Below are 17,363 nucleotides of genomic sequence, written 5' to 3' on the forward strand. Positions count from 1 at the left end.
TTTTCAATTTTTATTTCGATTATTTCAAAATAAAAAACTTCGTCATGCTCTTTGATTGAACCATCGTGTCACCGCACCAGGGGGTGATAGACTACGATGGCCACGCAAAGATTTGGAAATCGGCACACGCAGATTCTGCGAGCAGGTAGACAGGTGTCTAGATATCTAGGTACCTGCGAGGTATGGGAGTGTCTGTCTATCACTTCGAGGAGATGGGATGCGTGTGGTGGTGGTGGTGGTGTTACTCACTGCTCGTACTTGTGCATGGTACATAGTGATGCAGCTACGTGGCTAGGTATTGGGCATGGGCATGCATACATGCAAACATACACATCCCTCCCCACACGCCTCCGATCATATATTCCCCAGTTCCAGCAGCCCCAGACCCAGCCCCAACCCCGTTCTCTCCATCTTTTACCTCACTCTCTCTCTCTCCATCTCTCTCACGCTCTACAATCAACCAGGATCTTGACGTGCTTGTCCTTGTCCTCGATCAGCGGCCGGAACCCGTCCTCGGCCACGCGATCGATTTTGATCTTGCTCGTAATCATTTTTTGTGGTTGCAAAGAGTTGTCGGCGAGAGCGTTGATGACCCCTGCAAAGTCGGATTGGAGGTAGCCCAGGACTAGCGTGTAGCAGATCAGTCACGGAATGGTGTGCGCAGATGTACATCACGACACAGTGAATGGATGGATGGATGAATGCTCGGGCTTCAGACCAGCTACTAAGTCTGCGAATAGCCTCCTCCTCGAACGAAAAAAAGGAGAATGAATTCAAAAAGGTATGAAGTGGGAATGATATGACTTACTCGCAAAGTATTTCTTCTCTCCGAATACAAGGGTGTTGGGTTGGAACGGTACCTGTCACTCCGTAATAAAAAATCAGCCTCGTCAAAATTCCCCTTTACTCACCTTCTTGCCGTCTCGCAAACCTCCACCGCTGTCGTGGCGGTTCCTGCACTTGAAGGCGACAACGCAGGGAGATACATACCTCTTTTTCCCAGATCGCCAGGTTCACAATCGTGCCGCGCGCCCTCACCGCCAACGCCGCGTCCCTCAAACTGGCCGGCACGCCCGCCGCGTCCAACGCGACGTGCGGTCCCTGACCGTTTGTGATTTCTTTGCTCCTCTTGACCACGTCCTCGGTCCTCGGATCGATCACATGCGTCGCGCCAAAGGCCCGGGCAAAGTTCTGCCGCTCCTTTGCTATCTCGACCACGATGATGGTGCCCGCGCCGCGGGCCTTGAGGCATTGGATGACCCCGAGACCGATGGGGCCGGCACCCATGACGAGCGCGGCATCGCCTTTTTTCAAAGGGTACTATGCACATAGATTTCGCATCAGCATCACACATGACTCCTTGAATAAAAGACCACGTAAATCTCATTCGTCTTCTCCTCGAAAAAAAGTGTCTGTGAAGAACCTTATTCTCACCTGGTCAACCGCATGCCACGCCACGGCCAACGGCTCTACCAGCGCACCCACGTCCAAACCGACATGGTCCGGCAACTTGAACACAAACTGCGCGTCGACACAGACATAGTCGCTCATTCCACCTCCGCCACCGCTCAGCCCCACAAACCCGGCCGAGTCGCAGCAGTTGATGTAGCCATCGTGGCAAGGGCCGCAGTGGAAACAGGCCAGGGTGGGCTGCACGGCGACCTTATCCCCGACCTCGAGGGTCTGGCCCTGGAAGTTTGGGTGGGACGCCGCCGAACTGCCAATTTCGACAATCTCCCCGGAGAATTCGTGGCCGATGGCGACGGGCATCACCTCTTTTGTCAGGGGGTGGGGAGAGTTGGGTTGTGGGATGAATGTCGGCGACGAGTATTCGTGTACTAAAAACGATAGTAAGTTTGAAATGGTTCATGCAGACTGACTGTCCTTCCTAGACCACATGTGTTGCCCCATTTAGAGTGATGATAATAGCTAGCCGGCTAGCTCGACTCGTTCCAATCCAATCTCGGGCCAGAGGACAAGGACGTAAAGGACGAGGGAACAACTCACAATCCGTTCCACAGATCCCACAAAAAGCAGCTGCCAAAACGCGCAATCACAATCCATCAGCTTTTCATCATCCAGAGACTGCGAAATACAAGACAACAAGACGATTGACTCTCTGCTAGATGGTCCATGACCTGACCCGTCCGGGATGGTGCGTAGACTCACGCTTGACCTTGATCTGGTTCTCGCCGCATTTCGGTTCGGGAATGTCGTTGTCGACGCGGAGGTCTTTGACGCCGTGGTATCGGAGGGCGCGCATAGTGATCGTGTCGCAGGGGTCTTTGTATCGAAGGACGATGTGCTATGCGCGATGTAGTGGAGGGTTCACGAAATATAATGAGTTATGAGAGGTGCCGACAAGGGTATGTTTGTATATCCTTGGTTAGATAGACCAGTCCAGGCCAGGTCAGTCTACTGACTACCGAGTACAGCGTACAACAAAAGAGGTACAGTATGTACTTGTTCTTTATACTTGTTTTCGTAGGTGCAATATGAACCCCAGCTTTATTCAAGTGCCTGTGAGAGGTAAACACGGTCAAACGGAGGGCCAGCATCCACAGCCTCGCAAACATGGAGAGAGGAGCTCCAGCCAAACTCGGTGTTGGTCCAATAATCAATGACTGTCTGGTGCTGCCCTCTCTCTTCAAGAGAAATGCGTGAGGGGAAAGCAAACCTTGGGCGCAGTTCGGAGCATCTGAGCGTTCAGCCACAGCCAAGCCTTAGTGTTAGCCACAGTCACTGGCCACATGTTTACATCTCCTCATTCAAAGTACTTGTGCAGCGAGTGGCTGTGACGACCTTCTCCGCCTGCGCCAATACGCCGTGGCATCTTAGAAAAGTGGAAACATTCAACAAAGACTCTTCCTCGTCCACGTTGATGATCCTTCAATGCAGATCCGGGGAAGAAAACCCTAACCATGTCTCACTCAACCCCTGTCATGGACATTAATTAAGCACTCTATCAGCTTTTGATCTCTGTGCAATAGTACTATCCCCCCCTTAGCCTCCAAAAACTGAAGCCCTCACAGACGCGCTCGCTAAAGGATTGAAAGTGCTGTTGGCCACAAGCCGACACGCTCAAAAAACATAAATCGTCAAGCCCACTTCCGCATATCGTCATTCCACTCCGTTGACCATCCTGACATGATTTAAAACCAAGTCATCCTTCCATCATCCATGACCATGAAACTGTCACCAATGTTCTTCTTCTCGTAACCATGATACTTTTCTGCTTTTCCAGTCCCCCCGAGACGCAAAACTCTGTCCAATTATTACAATATTGGGACGAATCGGCAACCAAGTCTTGGACTAGACCAGCACCTTGAAAATCGCCAAGAGGACAGCCGCAAAGACACCAGTGGTCATCTGTTGAGAGACACCCATGGCAGCACCACCGGTGGCAGAGGAGTCGGATCCAGAAGCCGATGCAGTAGCGGACTCAGAGGCAGTGTCGGTCGCAGAAGCGGTCTCCGATGAGGCAGGAGCAGAAGAGGTGGAAGTGACCGAAGCAGAGGCAGCAGACGTTTGCGCAATGGCTTCGGCGGTTGCATTGCGAGTACCACATTGCTCATTCGTTTTGCATGCAGATTGTGCCTGGGCGTCGTTGGGGTTGTTGTTGACGCACTGGATGTAGGTCTCTTGACAGATGTAGAATGGAAGAGTCTCAGCAAAGGCGGTGCAGTCAGGCACAGTTCCGTTGGCGCAAACGCAGGTGTAGGTGAATGTGGTCTAGAGACAAATGTCAGCTGTGGATCGCTTGAGGATGTTGCTGCGTTCATCATACCTGATCACACTGGTTTTGAGAAGCAGACCCACCACAGATCTGGGGGCAAGTGTTCAGCTGAGCATGGCACCAGTTGACTAGGTTCAAAAATCAGTATGTTCCCCATCGAGACAAAAATTGTGGGGACCTCTCTCTTACATGCAGTCGTGGAATCGATTCCAGCAGGGTTGAAGGCAGCAGTAGCCACCGCAGGCATCGCTTGCGACACAGTGGTAGAGGCTGCGACCGAAGATGCACTCGATGTGACAATGGTCTGCGCGTGGGCGACAGCAGCCAGAGAAGCTGCAAGGAGGATCTGGTACTGCATGGTGGAGGTGGTGAAGGTAGTGCGGGCTGGACTCTTCTGTCTATGCAGAGTGTCAAATCGATGCTCAAAGTACTACGTTGGTAGAGTTGGACTGATGGATGTATGAAGTAGAGTATGTGGAGGAAAAAAGCAGACACTGAGAGAGAGAGACAGAGAGCAGTGAGAGAGGGATGAGAAGGTGTGGGTTGGTACTCGGTGAAGTGGGAGGTGGAGGGCAGAATTCACACACACTGACAGTTGGGTGGAAAGAAGGACCCGTTTGTTGGGATAAGAGCTCACCTTTATCAGTCTTTGAGGGCGATGACGGCGAGATGGAGTCTCTCCAAGATGCTTTTCGGTTGCTATGGAATTTTCAAGGGCGACCAAGATAGAGGCTGGGAGAGGATGGTGGTGGCTTTTTTATTCCATTGCGCGTTCACTGACTCTGGCTGCACCTTTCCACCATTCACTTTTGTTAGCTCCCAGGAGCGCCGGTATCAAGTCCATGGCGATGCCGCTATCTGGTCACCCACTTTGCTGGATTAGGGACTAGCTGGTACCTGGAATCCCCTAGAGGCACCGACAGAGACCTATTAACCCAAAACGACAGGGTGCCAGACTGGGGAGCTCGCCCGCTTGGACCACCCATTCGTCACTCTGCTGCAATTCTAAAACACATTAAGGGCCGCGCCAATCACCAGGGCAGCGCATCGCCGGCGCCCCTCACCCTCCAACTCCACTGCGACAATCTTTGAGCACCCCTAGTTGGTGCCCAGACCCAAACAGTTCTAGGCATCGGACACCCCAAGCAAGAAACATCCGCCGCCGAAAACCCGCCACTCACAAAGCAAGATGCAGTTAGCCGTATCTTGTCCGCGATGCAACGCCTCCTACTGGTCACACCTACCGAGCAGACCGAGGCACAAGCTCGGACCCCCATGGCCCGTGGCCGTGGTCTTGGAGAGATACAAACCGAAAAAAAGTTATACAATTACAACTGCGGTCTGCATCCAGCCGCTCTGCTCATTCTGCTATAGCGACTTGGGTACTTAATGTGTGACAGGTAACACGACTGGCCACCATGTCAGAACAAGATGGAAAGACGGACTTTATGGCCGACTTCATCGGCAGCCACTCCATCTCAGAAGACGACCGGCGGTACTTTGCATCTATTGAATGGACGAATAAATACCTGGCCGATCCTCTCTACAAGGCCATCCCTACGTTTTCGCGCACTCTAAAGGACACGGGTGAAGATTACTTCTTTGCTCGTACCATCAACTCGCCTGACACTATTCCTCACCTCCTCTCTCTGCAGTTGAAGGACTATCCCAACCCTCCAGAAAGCCCCAAGGGACAATTAAAATTGAGAACAAACCACAGCGAGCCCACCGAAGTACCTCAGCACCCCGAATGCGTCGTTCTGTTGTCGATCGGTCGCCCGGGGCTCGATGGCCATCCCGAAGTCATACACGGCGGCATGGCCTGCGCCATTCTTGACGAGATGATGGGACTTTGTGCGATGCTACACCAACAACACCTTCCAGGACCACGAGGTGCGCTTTTCACCGTCGGTCTGAATATAACCTACCGTGCGCCTGTACCCACGCCGGGAGACGTGCTCGTGAGGAGCTGGCTCGTAGGAAAAGAAGGTCGCAAGTGGCTATCGAGGGGTCAAATAGTAGACAAAAATGGCAAGGTTCTGACCGAGGCCGAGGGCATGTGGGTGCTCACAAAGAGACAAGAGAAGTTATAATCTGTCACTGGTCGCCGCCGAGCAGGTCCTTTACCCGTCGATTCGAGCTGGTGGCGGCCTTGATCTTGAGCAGGGCAATTGAGTACCTTAAGCACATATCCCCTCGGCAATCTGGACAAGCTGTGACCGATTACGGTCAGTGGCCTGAGGCTACGCACTCCACCATCGTCAATTGTTATCGCTGGCGAGATTGGATAGTCAGCTCGGGAAATTATGGAGAAGCAGTGGAGATGGACGCCACCAGATAGAGGCGCACAAGCTTTGGCGAGGCTTGCCACATGCAGAAGTCGCCGGGGTCTTGATGATACTGGGGGATCTGTTCGAACAAGCACCGGACGGCATGGAGAGGAAAGATTTATTCATGGACTGTCGCAAAGCCAAATAAATGTAGAACTCGGCGATAGATGTTTCTAGACAAATAGAAAGATTTCAGCAATCGGCCACAGGGAGGTGGGCTTCTATCTCTTCCGTGCGTTCTTTGCTGGTCGAGGATTCGTGGCTGAAGCGGTTCGTACAAATTACAGCTTCATTGCGGCCTCGCATTTTGACGTGTGTAAAAAGTGCTGACCAAGTGCCCAGGAGACAAACCAAGCACGAGCACGCCTTGCCTTGTCCTTCTCAAATAATAATAATACTCCTAATCCCCCTATATCACCGACAGCAACCAAGCCGCAACGCCCAGAATTTAATTGCTCAAGAAATACGTCGCCGCGACGGGCGTGCCCAGCTTCGCCCGCTTTTCAAACCGCGACAGATCCCACCTCATGCGGTCCCTGATCCCAAAGCCACCCGCTTTCGTGAACGTGCGTGCGTCAAAGTCGGGTGGTTGGGCGTAGAGCAGGAAGATGTAGCGGTGCGGACTGCTGATTGGGGGAGGGCCGGGCCCTGCCCAGAATGCGATGGCGGGGTCCGGCGAGGTTAGCTGGCCAGCAGCAGCGGGAGCGACGCCATCGGCACTGCTTGATCCTCCGATGACGAGACCAGTCTGGAGCCAGTGCAGGATGGGACTCAGCGGCGCGAACGAGGGAAAAGGTGCGTCGAGGTCGAGGCTGAGGACGACGAATTTCTGGTCTGGGCCCGCTGTGTCCCACCCAAGTGTTGGGAGTCCTTGAGCTTCTATTCAAGGGGTTTAAGTCAGCGAAAATAGACAAGAAAAGAGAAAGACCACCAAGATTGACGGCAGATTGTTTGGACGCTCCATGACCTGAGAAACAGGGACACTGATGTGAAAAAGTCAACTCACCTCCCTTGGGGATCTTGTCGCCCGGTTTCACGACGCGCGAGCCAAAGGCCAATTGAAGGGGTTTCGATCCGTCCTTTTCAACCAGTGCCACCACAGTCTTGAAGATCTGATGGTCTGGCATGGCTGGCTAGGGATCACGTTGGCCGAGTGACGCCGGTGGACGAGTAGATTGAATGTCGACGGTCCAGGTTCTCTTTTTCTTCCTCAAGAGGGTGGAAGGAAAAACACCAACCCGAATCCCTTGGATCCCGCGATGAGGCAGTGAACAGGCAGCAATTTGAGACATTTCTCCGGTTGACAAGGGACTGCGTGAATTATAGCGAGAGAGACAGGACCTGATTGCTCCGTCGTCCCTGGATTGATCGCGTGGGGTTATGGTCGTCCTGTACCGGCCCGGTTTTTGGTGGCCGGTTCCCGACACCGGGCCACGTCGAGTTTATTTTCCATTCTTTGAACCGCCTGCAACGGGCGAAAAGAGCAAAACTAGGCCGACGACCCTTACAAAATAGGTGGCATATTTCCAGGTGAGGAAAATGATTTAGGTCTCGCTGATGCCGATATCTATTCAAGCAAATATTATCGCTTATATGCGTCAATCTCCAATGCACACGATAGATACTCGTCACAGCTCGATCCATAGACTGTCAGCATCGGTACCCGAATTGAACGAAAGAGTTGGACGGCTCTCAGTGTTCAACTAGCGGCATACTTCATTCATCCAGGTTGACCTCCATATAGAGCAGCGTGCGGGATATCAATACTCGGTCAACACGGGTTTTGGGTTTGGAAACAAATTAGGTCCCTCCTTGACTGGCCCTTTCCATCATGACGACAAAAGAAATGGACACTACTGTTAGTGACACGAACGGGGAAGCGAAAGCGAATTGTCCTTGTAACAGCGAAGATGTCACCGACACCACAAACTCCCCCGGTCAAGGAGCGTCTGAACCACCACCACCACCACCGCTGGAGCTGAAGGAGAGCGACGTCGAAGCACAACCCCCAGCTCTAACTCCCGCCAAAACCAACGAGCGAAAAGCGTATAGCGCCTTCTCCGACCGCGCCAAATGGTTCATCGTGACCATGACGGCCATGGCGTCCTTCTTCTCCCCGCTGTCCAGCCAGATCTACTACCCGGTCCTCCCGATTTTGACGAAGACATACAATCTCTCCCAAAGCCTGATCAACGTCTCCATCACCACGTACATGATCTTCCAGGGCCTGGCGCCCAGCTTCATGGGCACCTTCTCCGACGCGAGCGGGCGACGGCTGGGGTATATCATCGCCTTCACCATCTACACGGCCGCGAACATTGGGTTGGCGCTGCAGGACAGCTATGCCGCGTTACTCGTCCTGCGGTGCCTGCAGAGCGCGGGCAGCAGTGGCACGGTCGCTTTTGGATACGGCGTCATTGCCGACATCGCCACCACGGCCGAACGGGGAAAGTACATCGGTCCCATGGCGGCTGGTGTCTTGACGGCACCGGCATTGGGCCCCACCATCGGCGGCCTCCTGACACAGTTCCTAGGATGGAGAGCCGTCTTCTGGTTCCTCACTATTATCAGTGGCGGGTATTTGGTCCTGTATATCGTCTTCATGCCCGAAACGCACCGCAAGATCGTGGACGACGGGAGCATCGTGCCGTATCAGTGGTGGCGCCAGTCGGTCGTCCAGTACGTGGCCGGCCGGCGGCGGCTGAAGAGGATGAGCGCCGAAGAGAGACGCGACTATGAGCGGACGCAATACGACCTGGCAGAGCGACAGCGAGACGCGAAGATCCGGTTCCCCAACCCGCTGGGGTCCTTTGTCATTCTCACCAACCCGGACGCGTTCTGTATCATCATGTATACGGGCATCATGATGTTCAGTAATCTGGTTCTGATGACGAGTACACCGACCGTGTTTCCCAGGTTATACGGGCTCAACGAGCTTGAGGTCGGATTATGTTTCTTGTGAGTGGTCATCTCCCCCCTTTTTCCCTCCTTGTTCTTTCTTCCATCTTTTTGTTCGAAGCTCAAAACTGATCAAGCGTGTAGACCGCTCGGCGTCGCCGCCGCCGTCGGCTCGTTCTGCAACGGCCGCCTCCTCGACTGGAACTACCGGCGCACGGCGCTCAGGCTGGGCGTCACGGTGGACCGCAAGCGCGGCGACGACCTGCGCAACTTCCCCATCGAGCGCGCCCGCCTTCAGGCCGTCTTCTTCACACAGATCCTGCAAATCGCGGTGCTGCTGCCCTACGGCTGGGCGCTGGAGCACCACGCCTCCCTCGCCGTCCCGCTCGTCCTGCAGTTCATCCTGGGCTTCTGCCTCGTCGTCGCCTCCAACTCGCTCAGCACCCTCCTCTCCGACATCTATCCGGGCAGCGTCTCCACCGCGTCCGCCGCCTCCAACCTCGTCCGCTGCGGCCTCGGCGCCGTAGGTGCAGCCGTCGTCAACGACATGCTCACCGGGCTGGGTCTCGGCTGGTGTTTCTTCCTCGTCGCCATGCTCATGGTCGCGGCGACGGTGTTTCTCTGGGTCGAGGCCAGATGGGGCATGGAGTGGCGGCAGCAGCGGTGGAGGAGGGTGGAAGAGAAGAAGAAACAGGAGCAAGATAAAGAGAATGAGAAGAAGAACCTAGCCAAGAACCAAACCGAGAGGCAAACCGAGAAAGAAGACACGCCTCGAGTGTGAGCGAGTTGATCCTCTTCCCTTAGTCGAATAGGATCGGTGGCCGGTCATACATTTATTTCGGTACGATGGCCAAAGACAAAAAAGACTGCTAGTGGAAAAGGGGTTTATATACATCCATATACATATATATATATATATATATAATCCCCGAACACTCGTCGCCGTAGGTCATTTCGCTGACTCATCCCTCGCCGCTTTGCTCTCCCGCTAACGACTATTTAGTCGAATCGCTCCCTCGTCTACTCTCTTCCACTCCCTTCCTCTCTTTCGGTCTCCTCCTCCACTCCCTTCTGCTCCCTCACGGCTCTGGCCCGCTCCTGCCGTACTCTTTCGCCTACTAGGGAGGCTCCCGTTCGGGCTCCAGTCCTATAGGCGCTAACGTTGCGTACATTCAGCCTCGTGGTAACTTTACCCGATTACATCGATGAGGGCCCGTTTCGGCCCTAATGAAAGGTAGGATCCCTAAGGGATGCCCTGCTACGTCGCTGGACGGGGTCAACTGAATCCCCCAGTTCTATAGGACAATGCTTCTCTTCCTCTTTTCCTTTCACCGTCCTCTCTTCCTTTCCCTCCCCCTCTCCCGGCCTTACATTTTCCCCTACCCTCCCTCTACTTATCGTATGAACCACTCCTTCTCTCTGGTCTTCTAACTACCTAAACGCAACTTATTAGCGTTTCGTCGTACTTTAACCCTCCCTTCCCAGTCGTCTTCCCTTCCTTTCCTCTCGGCGCTCGTCTTTCCTTAATCTTCTACCATTCTCCGGCGCTCACTACCCTACTCACTATTTCCCCATGCCGAAGAGAAAGAAAACCGCGGCGGAAGTATTTGATGAAGCGGAGGAGAACGGCTAGTAGTCGATTATAAACGCCGACGTAAATGGCGATCGGGTTAGTAAACCTATCGAACCTAGGACTAAGTTAAACTATAACCGAATGACTGACTTTTAGGATGAGTAAGTCCTTCGCCCGCCTAAGTACGGGTCGTACTCGTCTCTACTAACGAGGTGGACTCTAGCGCGTAGGTATGTAAGGCGAAATCCTAGCGTAAGCCCCTACGATTTACGGTCCGCGAAGCATTTTATAGACGGTATTATAAAGGATAGTTAGAGTCTAAGCTACGTAAAGTAAAAGTAGACCGACTTTAGCGCGGCTTAGCAGCGACGACCTGATAACCGAAAGATCCCCCACGAGGTGTCGGAGTCGGTATACTATGTTCGTCTCCTATCTCCTTCATCCTACTTCGCTTCCGTCGGCGAAGCTAAGAGTTCGTATTAGTACATCGAAACGGAGTTAAAGAAAAAGTATAACCTCTTAACCGAACGACGGTAACTACATTTTATGACGGTGCCCCATTTTATCGTTCTAAATAAACATAAGTAGTAAAAGGATTAGCACTAGTATACCCATCCGAGAAGCCTAGTCTAGAACTACGCGGCCTATACCCTCTTCGTTTATACGCCGTCGAGGGTAGGAGAAATCTTCGAATCTAATATACGCCGCGGCTCCGGGCGAGGGTTATTATATAAGGTAAGACCGTACCATCTGACCTAGGATGGGCCCGTACCGATAACTCGGACGTAGGATGTCGTCTTCGTCGTCTTTAAGAATGAGAAGGGAGAGGCGGAACTCGCCGTACGGGCTACGCGCGACGCGAAAGGCTTCACTAATAAGCTATATAAAAGGTCGGTCGACCGAAACTTCCCCTTCTCCGCTTGAAACGGGTGTCCTTCTGACATTAAGCTTCTACTAGGTCATAGTATAGAATGTACGAGGATATATAGCCGCTGTACGCGAACCCGGTCCTACCTCTACTGGCCATCGCCCTCGCCGATGGCGCCTTCTAAGATTACCTTACCTTTAAGGAGATCGAGGCGATCCCGCCCCCGGGCGATAGGTCCTTACACTACCTTCGAATTCGGAAAGAGCTGTACTGGATGCCCTTTTTCCGGACTATGTCCCCCGAGGGCCTAACGGGAAAGATTCTACCTATAGGGTCCTTTAGTAGTAGCCTAGTCGGCTTAGGCCACCGGACTGGGTATAAAGAAAATATCCGGGTTTACGATTTTAGGAGGGAGGTCCTAGTTAAGGCCGACGGTAGGTCCTACTAAACGAGGCCGCTAGTAGGGAACGTACTAACCTCGGCGTAGATAACGGCTACTTAATCGCTGAGAGGATGAAGTTTATAGGCTACGAAAATCCCAACACCTTCTTCGGCTCGTATATGCCTTAAATCAGCACCGTCGACGGATAATCTAGCTACTAGGGAAAGGCGCGCCGTACCGTCTACCTCGAGGGCTTCCGCGGCCTCTCGCTACAGCACCATCCGTAGATGCTACAATCGCTGCCGGCTAAGGTAGAGGCGAATCTAAAAGAGCGCGCCGACTTTATCGTACTTAACGAGGAGATTAAATCCCTCGGAGAAAGAATCCGACGCCTTCTAGTCGGATACGATAGTTAGCGAGAACGGACCCGCCGGGAGGAACTATATTAGTAGAAACGGTAGATGATGTCGGAAGAACTCAGTAGGTGGCGGGAGATCTAACCCCGTAGGGTCAACTAGAATACCGAAATCGAGGCTTCGCCTATCGCATCGCTACCTAGCTTTTTCAGCCGTATCCGGCGGCTAGATCCGCCTCGTAACCGTCTAGCGTCCTCGCTTTTTCTCGACGTTCCTCTCCGGAGCACCGAGGGACGGGCGGCTCTCTAGGATATGATTACCCTATGTTAAGAGAACCCTAAGGTAGCCTACCGCCCGAGTCTACGTCTAGAGAACGGCCGTTACCCCGTATTAGCGTATACGGTAGAGATAGGAAGGTAAGTAGCCCCTTTAAATCTCCCGCTGGGATTTCTTTGATTTCTATTCTACGGACGGCGCCTAGCTGACTATATTAACTTCGATAGCCTCCGTCTCGCGGCCCGATGGGATTACATTTACCGATGCTATAAAGCCAGTCTCGCGGCTAAATACGGTACGGCCTAGCTATACTTCTAATGTAACGAGTGGATCACCGGTAAGTAGGGCTAGCGCGAGCATTACCGGCGCTACCTAAACGATCTCGAGTCACTCCCAGTCTAGTGGAATCCCTTGATCTTCCGCCAGACCTTAGCCGCGGCTAGTTACTACCTATTCTACCTATTTAACCCGCTTCTTACACCTGAGGAGCGGTTCCGTTAGTTTACGAAAAAGCTGCCCTAGTAGCAGCACCTAGACGGGCATTTTAACGGGTACGAGGGGAAAGAAGCGCTCGAGAAGAAGGACGGGCGCGCTCTCGCGCTAGACGAGTCGGACGAGATAAAGGCGACGCCGTATCCAGACCCGCGATGCGGCCTCTCCTTTAACGCCATCGTAGATCTCTAATATCACGCCTAGGACACCCATTACTATAAGCGGACTAAGGCCAGCGTAAGTAAGCGACGTTACCGTACTAATCGACCGCGTTCGAAAGCCGAAGATAGCTTCATCGCCTTCGCCGAGTCCGCTTACTCTTCTAACCTCCCGGGGGGTAATTACTAATCCTACATTATTAAGGAAGCCGTAGCGATGTCTAATTCCGAGACTACCGATCCTTCTATCTTACCGAGAGACTACTTCGACCCTCTACTTTCCTTAACCCACCCGTAGCTAAGTAAGGTAACTACTTCCGTCGACTCCTACAGCAGCCTATACCTAGACCTACTAATCGACCTAAGTCTTTCCGATCTAGAGTAGACGAATCTCGCGTCGCCGATGGGCCTTAGGACCTCCTACCCCTCCTCCGAACGCAAGTATAGTTCGCCCGGTAATGGCTTATTAGAGTCGGAGCCCCGTACGCTAGATGCGATGGAGGCGCTATAGCCCATTAAGCTACCGATCCTACCGAGCTAGGCGGTTACGGATACGACGGCCTTAACCTCCTCGTCGGCGGGACCCTAGTAAAGGATCCGTATTACGGTTAGTAAGACGGCGGATATTACTATAATGTAAACACTCCTAGAGCCTCGGTCCGCAATAGGCTAGTAGCTGGATCGTAGGGCGAGAAATCTTCCGCCCATCGGAGTAAATAGAGAAGACGATCGGATAGTAGAGGATACTCTAGCGTTTACCGGCGATAGCGATAAATCTTCCGACCTCGGCTATAATTCATTCCCATCCTATTGTATAATCCCTAGTAACGCGATCGGTTCTCTTAAGCTAGGAGATGTCGATGTCGACGCCATGTTTGATCAGTATTTACGTTCGCCTTCACCCTTACCCTAACCTAACCCTTCACCGGACGACACGACTAGCGAATTAAGCGGAGTAACGTTATTTGATGCCGGACGCGATCCTGTTACGAGGTGCTTCACACGTGAGGTGTCCTTAGCAAACCCGAGGTGGTTTACTTGGTAATATAGTAGTGGGCGATGTAGCAGAGACGAAACCAAGAGTATAGTGTACGGCACTATACGTAAAGCACTTTAACCGAGAGGAACTCAATTATTTATGAACGAGGTTGACTACGCTTCTTGAAGAAGCGGACCTAGCTAGCTATATACCCCAGGTAGGTTTCCTATCTAGGTAAGTCTGGGCATTGCAGTGTTGCAGCTGTTGCATCTCCTTAGCGTGTAACAGTGTTTTACCTACAACAATATATTTCCCTTTTTGGTCATCACGTATCTTAGGTCAGCCTTACTAACGAGGCTGCCCTGTATCTCGCTTAACCTTCCCTCCCCCGCGTTCCCAGGTAGTCGTGTGAAGGTCGGTTCGTAACACTTCCCCCTCCTTAGCCTGTTCGTTGTCCGCAACGTACTTAAGGTAAGCCATCGCCCGCCCTGAGGCTATCTCCCTCTTTCTTCTCTTTCGTCATGGCTAACCATACAGGCCTTCAGAGTCCGTAAGCCGAATCCGAAACCCCCAAGATCTTCCAAACCTCCTGTTCCGTAGTAACAGCGTCAAAACGAAATTGCTGATTATATCGAATCAATCAAAGAAAATAAAGTAATGGTCGCTTATTCCGAGTATATCGCCCATAGCGATGTATACTTCTACTCTCGAGAGCAGAGCGTAAAGTATACGGCGTGCCTTCGGCACCGAAGAGAATGTGACGGAACATTTTCCGTTAAGTAACTTCGAAAGATTGGGGAGCAGAAGAAGTAACTATCCTCCAAGTCCCGACTCAAGCGTCGCGAGATCGCTCGGCTCCGAAAAACCCTAGTGGAGGCCCGGCGGTCCCTAGCCGAACTAGAGGCCGATCTCGTTAGTGTTGAAGAGGAGGATTCCGAGCTGCAGGAATCGATTGCGAAGTTGGATGAGCTTTCTAGCAACATGTTGAAAAGAGAAATGTAAGCGCTGGGCGCTTTCGATAAAGTTTCTTCCGGCGAGGAGGTAGCTCTAGCTAAGCCTAAGTTTGTTTAGCAAGACGTCCCAGAATCGGACTCAATAGACTGGAGTGCAGTGTTAAACCTTAGTGACACTGGTTTTACTAATGCCCGGGAGGGTTTATAATCCGATAGTGGTGACGTTCTTTTTCCGGGTTCTCTAGTAGTATTTTTTCTTTAATTTAAGAGGTAAGTCTCCGCTATCTTCCTAGGTGTTCTCTTTACTTCCGTATCCTAACCATTTAACTAGATACATATCTTATCCTCCGGTGGTTTAATCGGCGGGATAGAAGTCTACGAGTTCTTCTATCTTATACAGCGGTTCACCGGTTTCTTAGTCGATATCTACGGGTCCTGGTTTAGCGTTTAGATTATTATATAGTTCTAATAGAGATTTATAGAAAGTAGGGTGTATCCCTAGCGTTTTCGGTAGATCTAGTTTAAAAGTCACTGGTCCTAGTTTTCGTTTAATGCGATATAGTCCGATCTTGGTGTGATCTAGTTTATCGCTTAGTCTTTTTATTTTGATGTTTTTTCGTCGTATATAGACCATCCCCCCTTCTTTAAGGTCTGGTCCCTTAGATCTTTTCTTATTTTCTCTTAATGTTATTTTTTCTGCGATTTTCTATAACTCCTTTTACATCATCTCGTGTAATTATTTTATCTATTCCAGTTGTATTCTTACTTTTTCTAATATCTTTTTCTTTTCTTCTGGTTTTCTGAATATGTCTAGATAGTATCCGTAATTTACGAAATATGGTGAGATCCCTATGACGGCTTTACTGTTGTTAAAAGCTATTTATACTGTTAGTAATAGCTGTACCTAATTATTCTGTTCGTAGTTGACGTAGTACCGTAAGTACTGTTCCAGTGTTTAGTTTATTCTTTCTGTTTGTCCATCCGTCTATAGGTAGTATACCGTTGAAAGTTTTAGCTTTATCCCTAGCTGGTCGTTCAGCGATTACTAGAATTATGATGTAAACAGCTTATCTCTATCTGAAATGACTTCTCCTAGTATTCCGTATTCGGTAAAAATCGTTCGTATAAATATATATGCGAGGTCTTTCGCCGTAGCTTTCTCTATGAATGGTATCATATAGGCGTATTTCGTTAGCCTATCGACCACCATTATAATGCTATCGTATTCCTTACCTGTAAGAGGCTCTCGGGATATCGGTAGCTTTATGATAAAGTCGACTGAAATTGAACTCTATGGTTTCTCTAGTATCTATGGGGTCATTAGGAGTCCGTACGGCTTATGCCTATCTTTCTTCGCTTTCTTACAGGTATCGCATTAGCTAATGTATTCTTCGACATCTCTTCAAAGGCCCTTCTAATTGAAATCCCTTATGATTAGTTCAATTATTTTCGCGATTCCAGGGTGTCCTACAATTTAGCTATTATGTCTTTCTTCCAGTATTTCTTATTTCTATTTTTCTATAAGCTCGATGTCCATGACTGCGAGCGTTACGTATCCTCCGTACTGTAGTGAGTCTCCGTTACTCCTAAGTAGGGTATCCGGTTTCGGTTACACTATTCCTATATAGTCGGGTCGTCGGCTTAGAGCGTTAGCTCGACCGTTTTCTATTCCTTTAACATGGTATATCCTGAAATCGTATCGCGTAAGCGTCTCTACCCAGCGAACTTATCGTCTATTAAGTTCCTTAGTTATAGTCCAGTATATGAGGTTCTTATGATCCGTGTATATTTAAACTGGATATTTACCTCCTTCTAAGTAAACTCTCTACTGTCGTAACGCTTCGACGATTACTAATAACTCCTTATTATGAATATCGTAGTTCGACTCTAGTTAGGTTATGCGTCTCGAGTAGTAAGCTATAGGTCGTGATCGGCCTTAGTCGTCCTTCTGCGTAAGGTAGGCCCCTATGGCTTCATCGGATGCGTCTGTCTCCAGTATCGCTTCCTTTTCCGGGTTAAAGAGTGTAAGTATAGGGGTAGAGGTCATCCGTCCCTTTAGCTCGTTAAAGGCTGTTTTACACTTCTCGTCCCATTAGAATTCTCGTTCTCTCCTTATTAGGTTAGTCAGGGGTATCGTGATTTTTGAAAATCCTTCGATAAACCTCCTATAGTAATTAATAAGTCCTAGGAACATCTACACTTCCTTAACGTTCTTCGGCGTAGGCCATTCTTAGATGGCTTTTACCTTATCTAGGTTTAGCGCAAGTCCTTCTATCGACACAATATAGCCCAGGAATGCTATCGTATAGACGTGGAATTGGCATTTACTCAGCTTAATGGGCAAGTCCTTTTCCTTTAGTAC

At 50.9% G+C, this 17,363-nt stretch overlaps 4 protein-coding genes across 4 annotated transcripts; 2 read left to right on the plus strand and 2 right to left on the minus strand.

Annotated features, from left to right (window-relative positions):
- Positions 1-443: 443 nt before the first annotated feature.
- Positions 444-4,094, minus strand: AYO21_06861 (hypothetical protein; the record flags this gene model as incomplete). Its single annotated transcript, XM_022656820.1, has 8 exons — positions 444-625; positions 912-939; positions 991-1,320; positions 1,435-1,838; positions 2,170-2,305; positions 3,325-3,732; positions 3,788-3,864; positions 3,926-4,094. The coding sequence occupies 8 exons, from the start codon at positions 4,092-4,094 to the stop codon at positions 444-446; spliced, it is 1,734 nt and encodes a 577-aa protein (XP_022510935.1).
- A 1,060-nt stretch (positions 4,095-5,154) lies between these two features.
- On the plus strand, positions 5,155-5,829 carry AYO21_06862 (hypothetical protein; the record flags this gene model as incomplete). The annotated part of the gene is made up of 1 exon (XM_022656821.1): positions 5,155-5,829. The coding sequence occupies one exon, from the start codon at positions 5,155-5,157 to the stop codon at positions 5,827-5,829; it is 675 nt and encodes a 224-aa protein (XP_022510936.1).
- A 685-nt stretch (positions 5,830-6,514) lies between these two features.
- Positions 6,515-7,193, minus strand: AYO21_06863 (hypothetical protein; the record flags this gene model as incomplete). Its single annotated transcript, XM_022656822.1, has 2 exons — positions 6,515-6,945; positions 7,073-7,193. 2 exons carry the CDS (start codon positions 7,191-7,193, stop codon positions 6,515-6,517), a joined length of 552 nt encoding a protein of 183 aa, XP_022510937.1.
- Positions 7,194-7,897: 704 nt separating this feature from the next.
- AYO21_06864 (hypothetical protein) lies at positions 7,898-9,745 on the plus strand (the record flags this gene model as incomplete). The annotated part of the gene is made up of 2 exons (XM_022656823.1): positions 7,898-9,024; positions 9,109-9,745. The coding sequence occupies 2 exons, from the start codon at positions 7,898-7,900 to the stop codon at positions 9,743-9,745; spliced, it is 1,764 nt and encodes a 587-aa protein (XP_022510938.1).
- Between the last annotated feature and the right edge of the window lie 7,618 nt (positions 9,746-17,363).

The sequence above is a fragment of the Fonsecaea monophora genome (assembly GCF_001642475.1).
Source record: "Fonsecaea monophora strain CBS 269.37 chromosome Unknown Scaff49, whole genome shotgun sequence".
NCBI lineage: Eukaryota > Fungi > Ascomycota > Eurotiomycetes > Chaetothyriales > Herpotrichiellaceae > Fonsecaea > Fonsecaea monophora.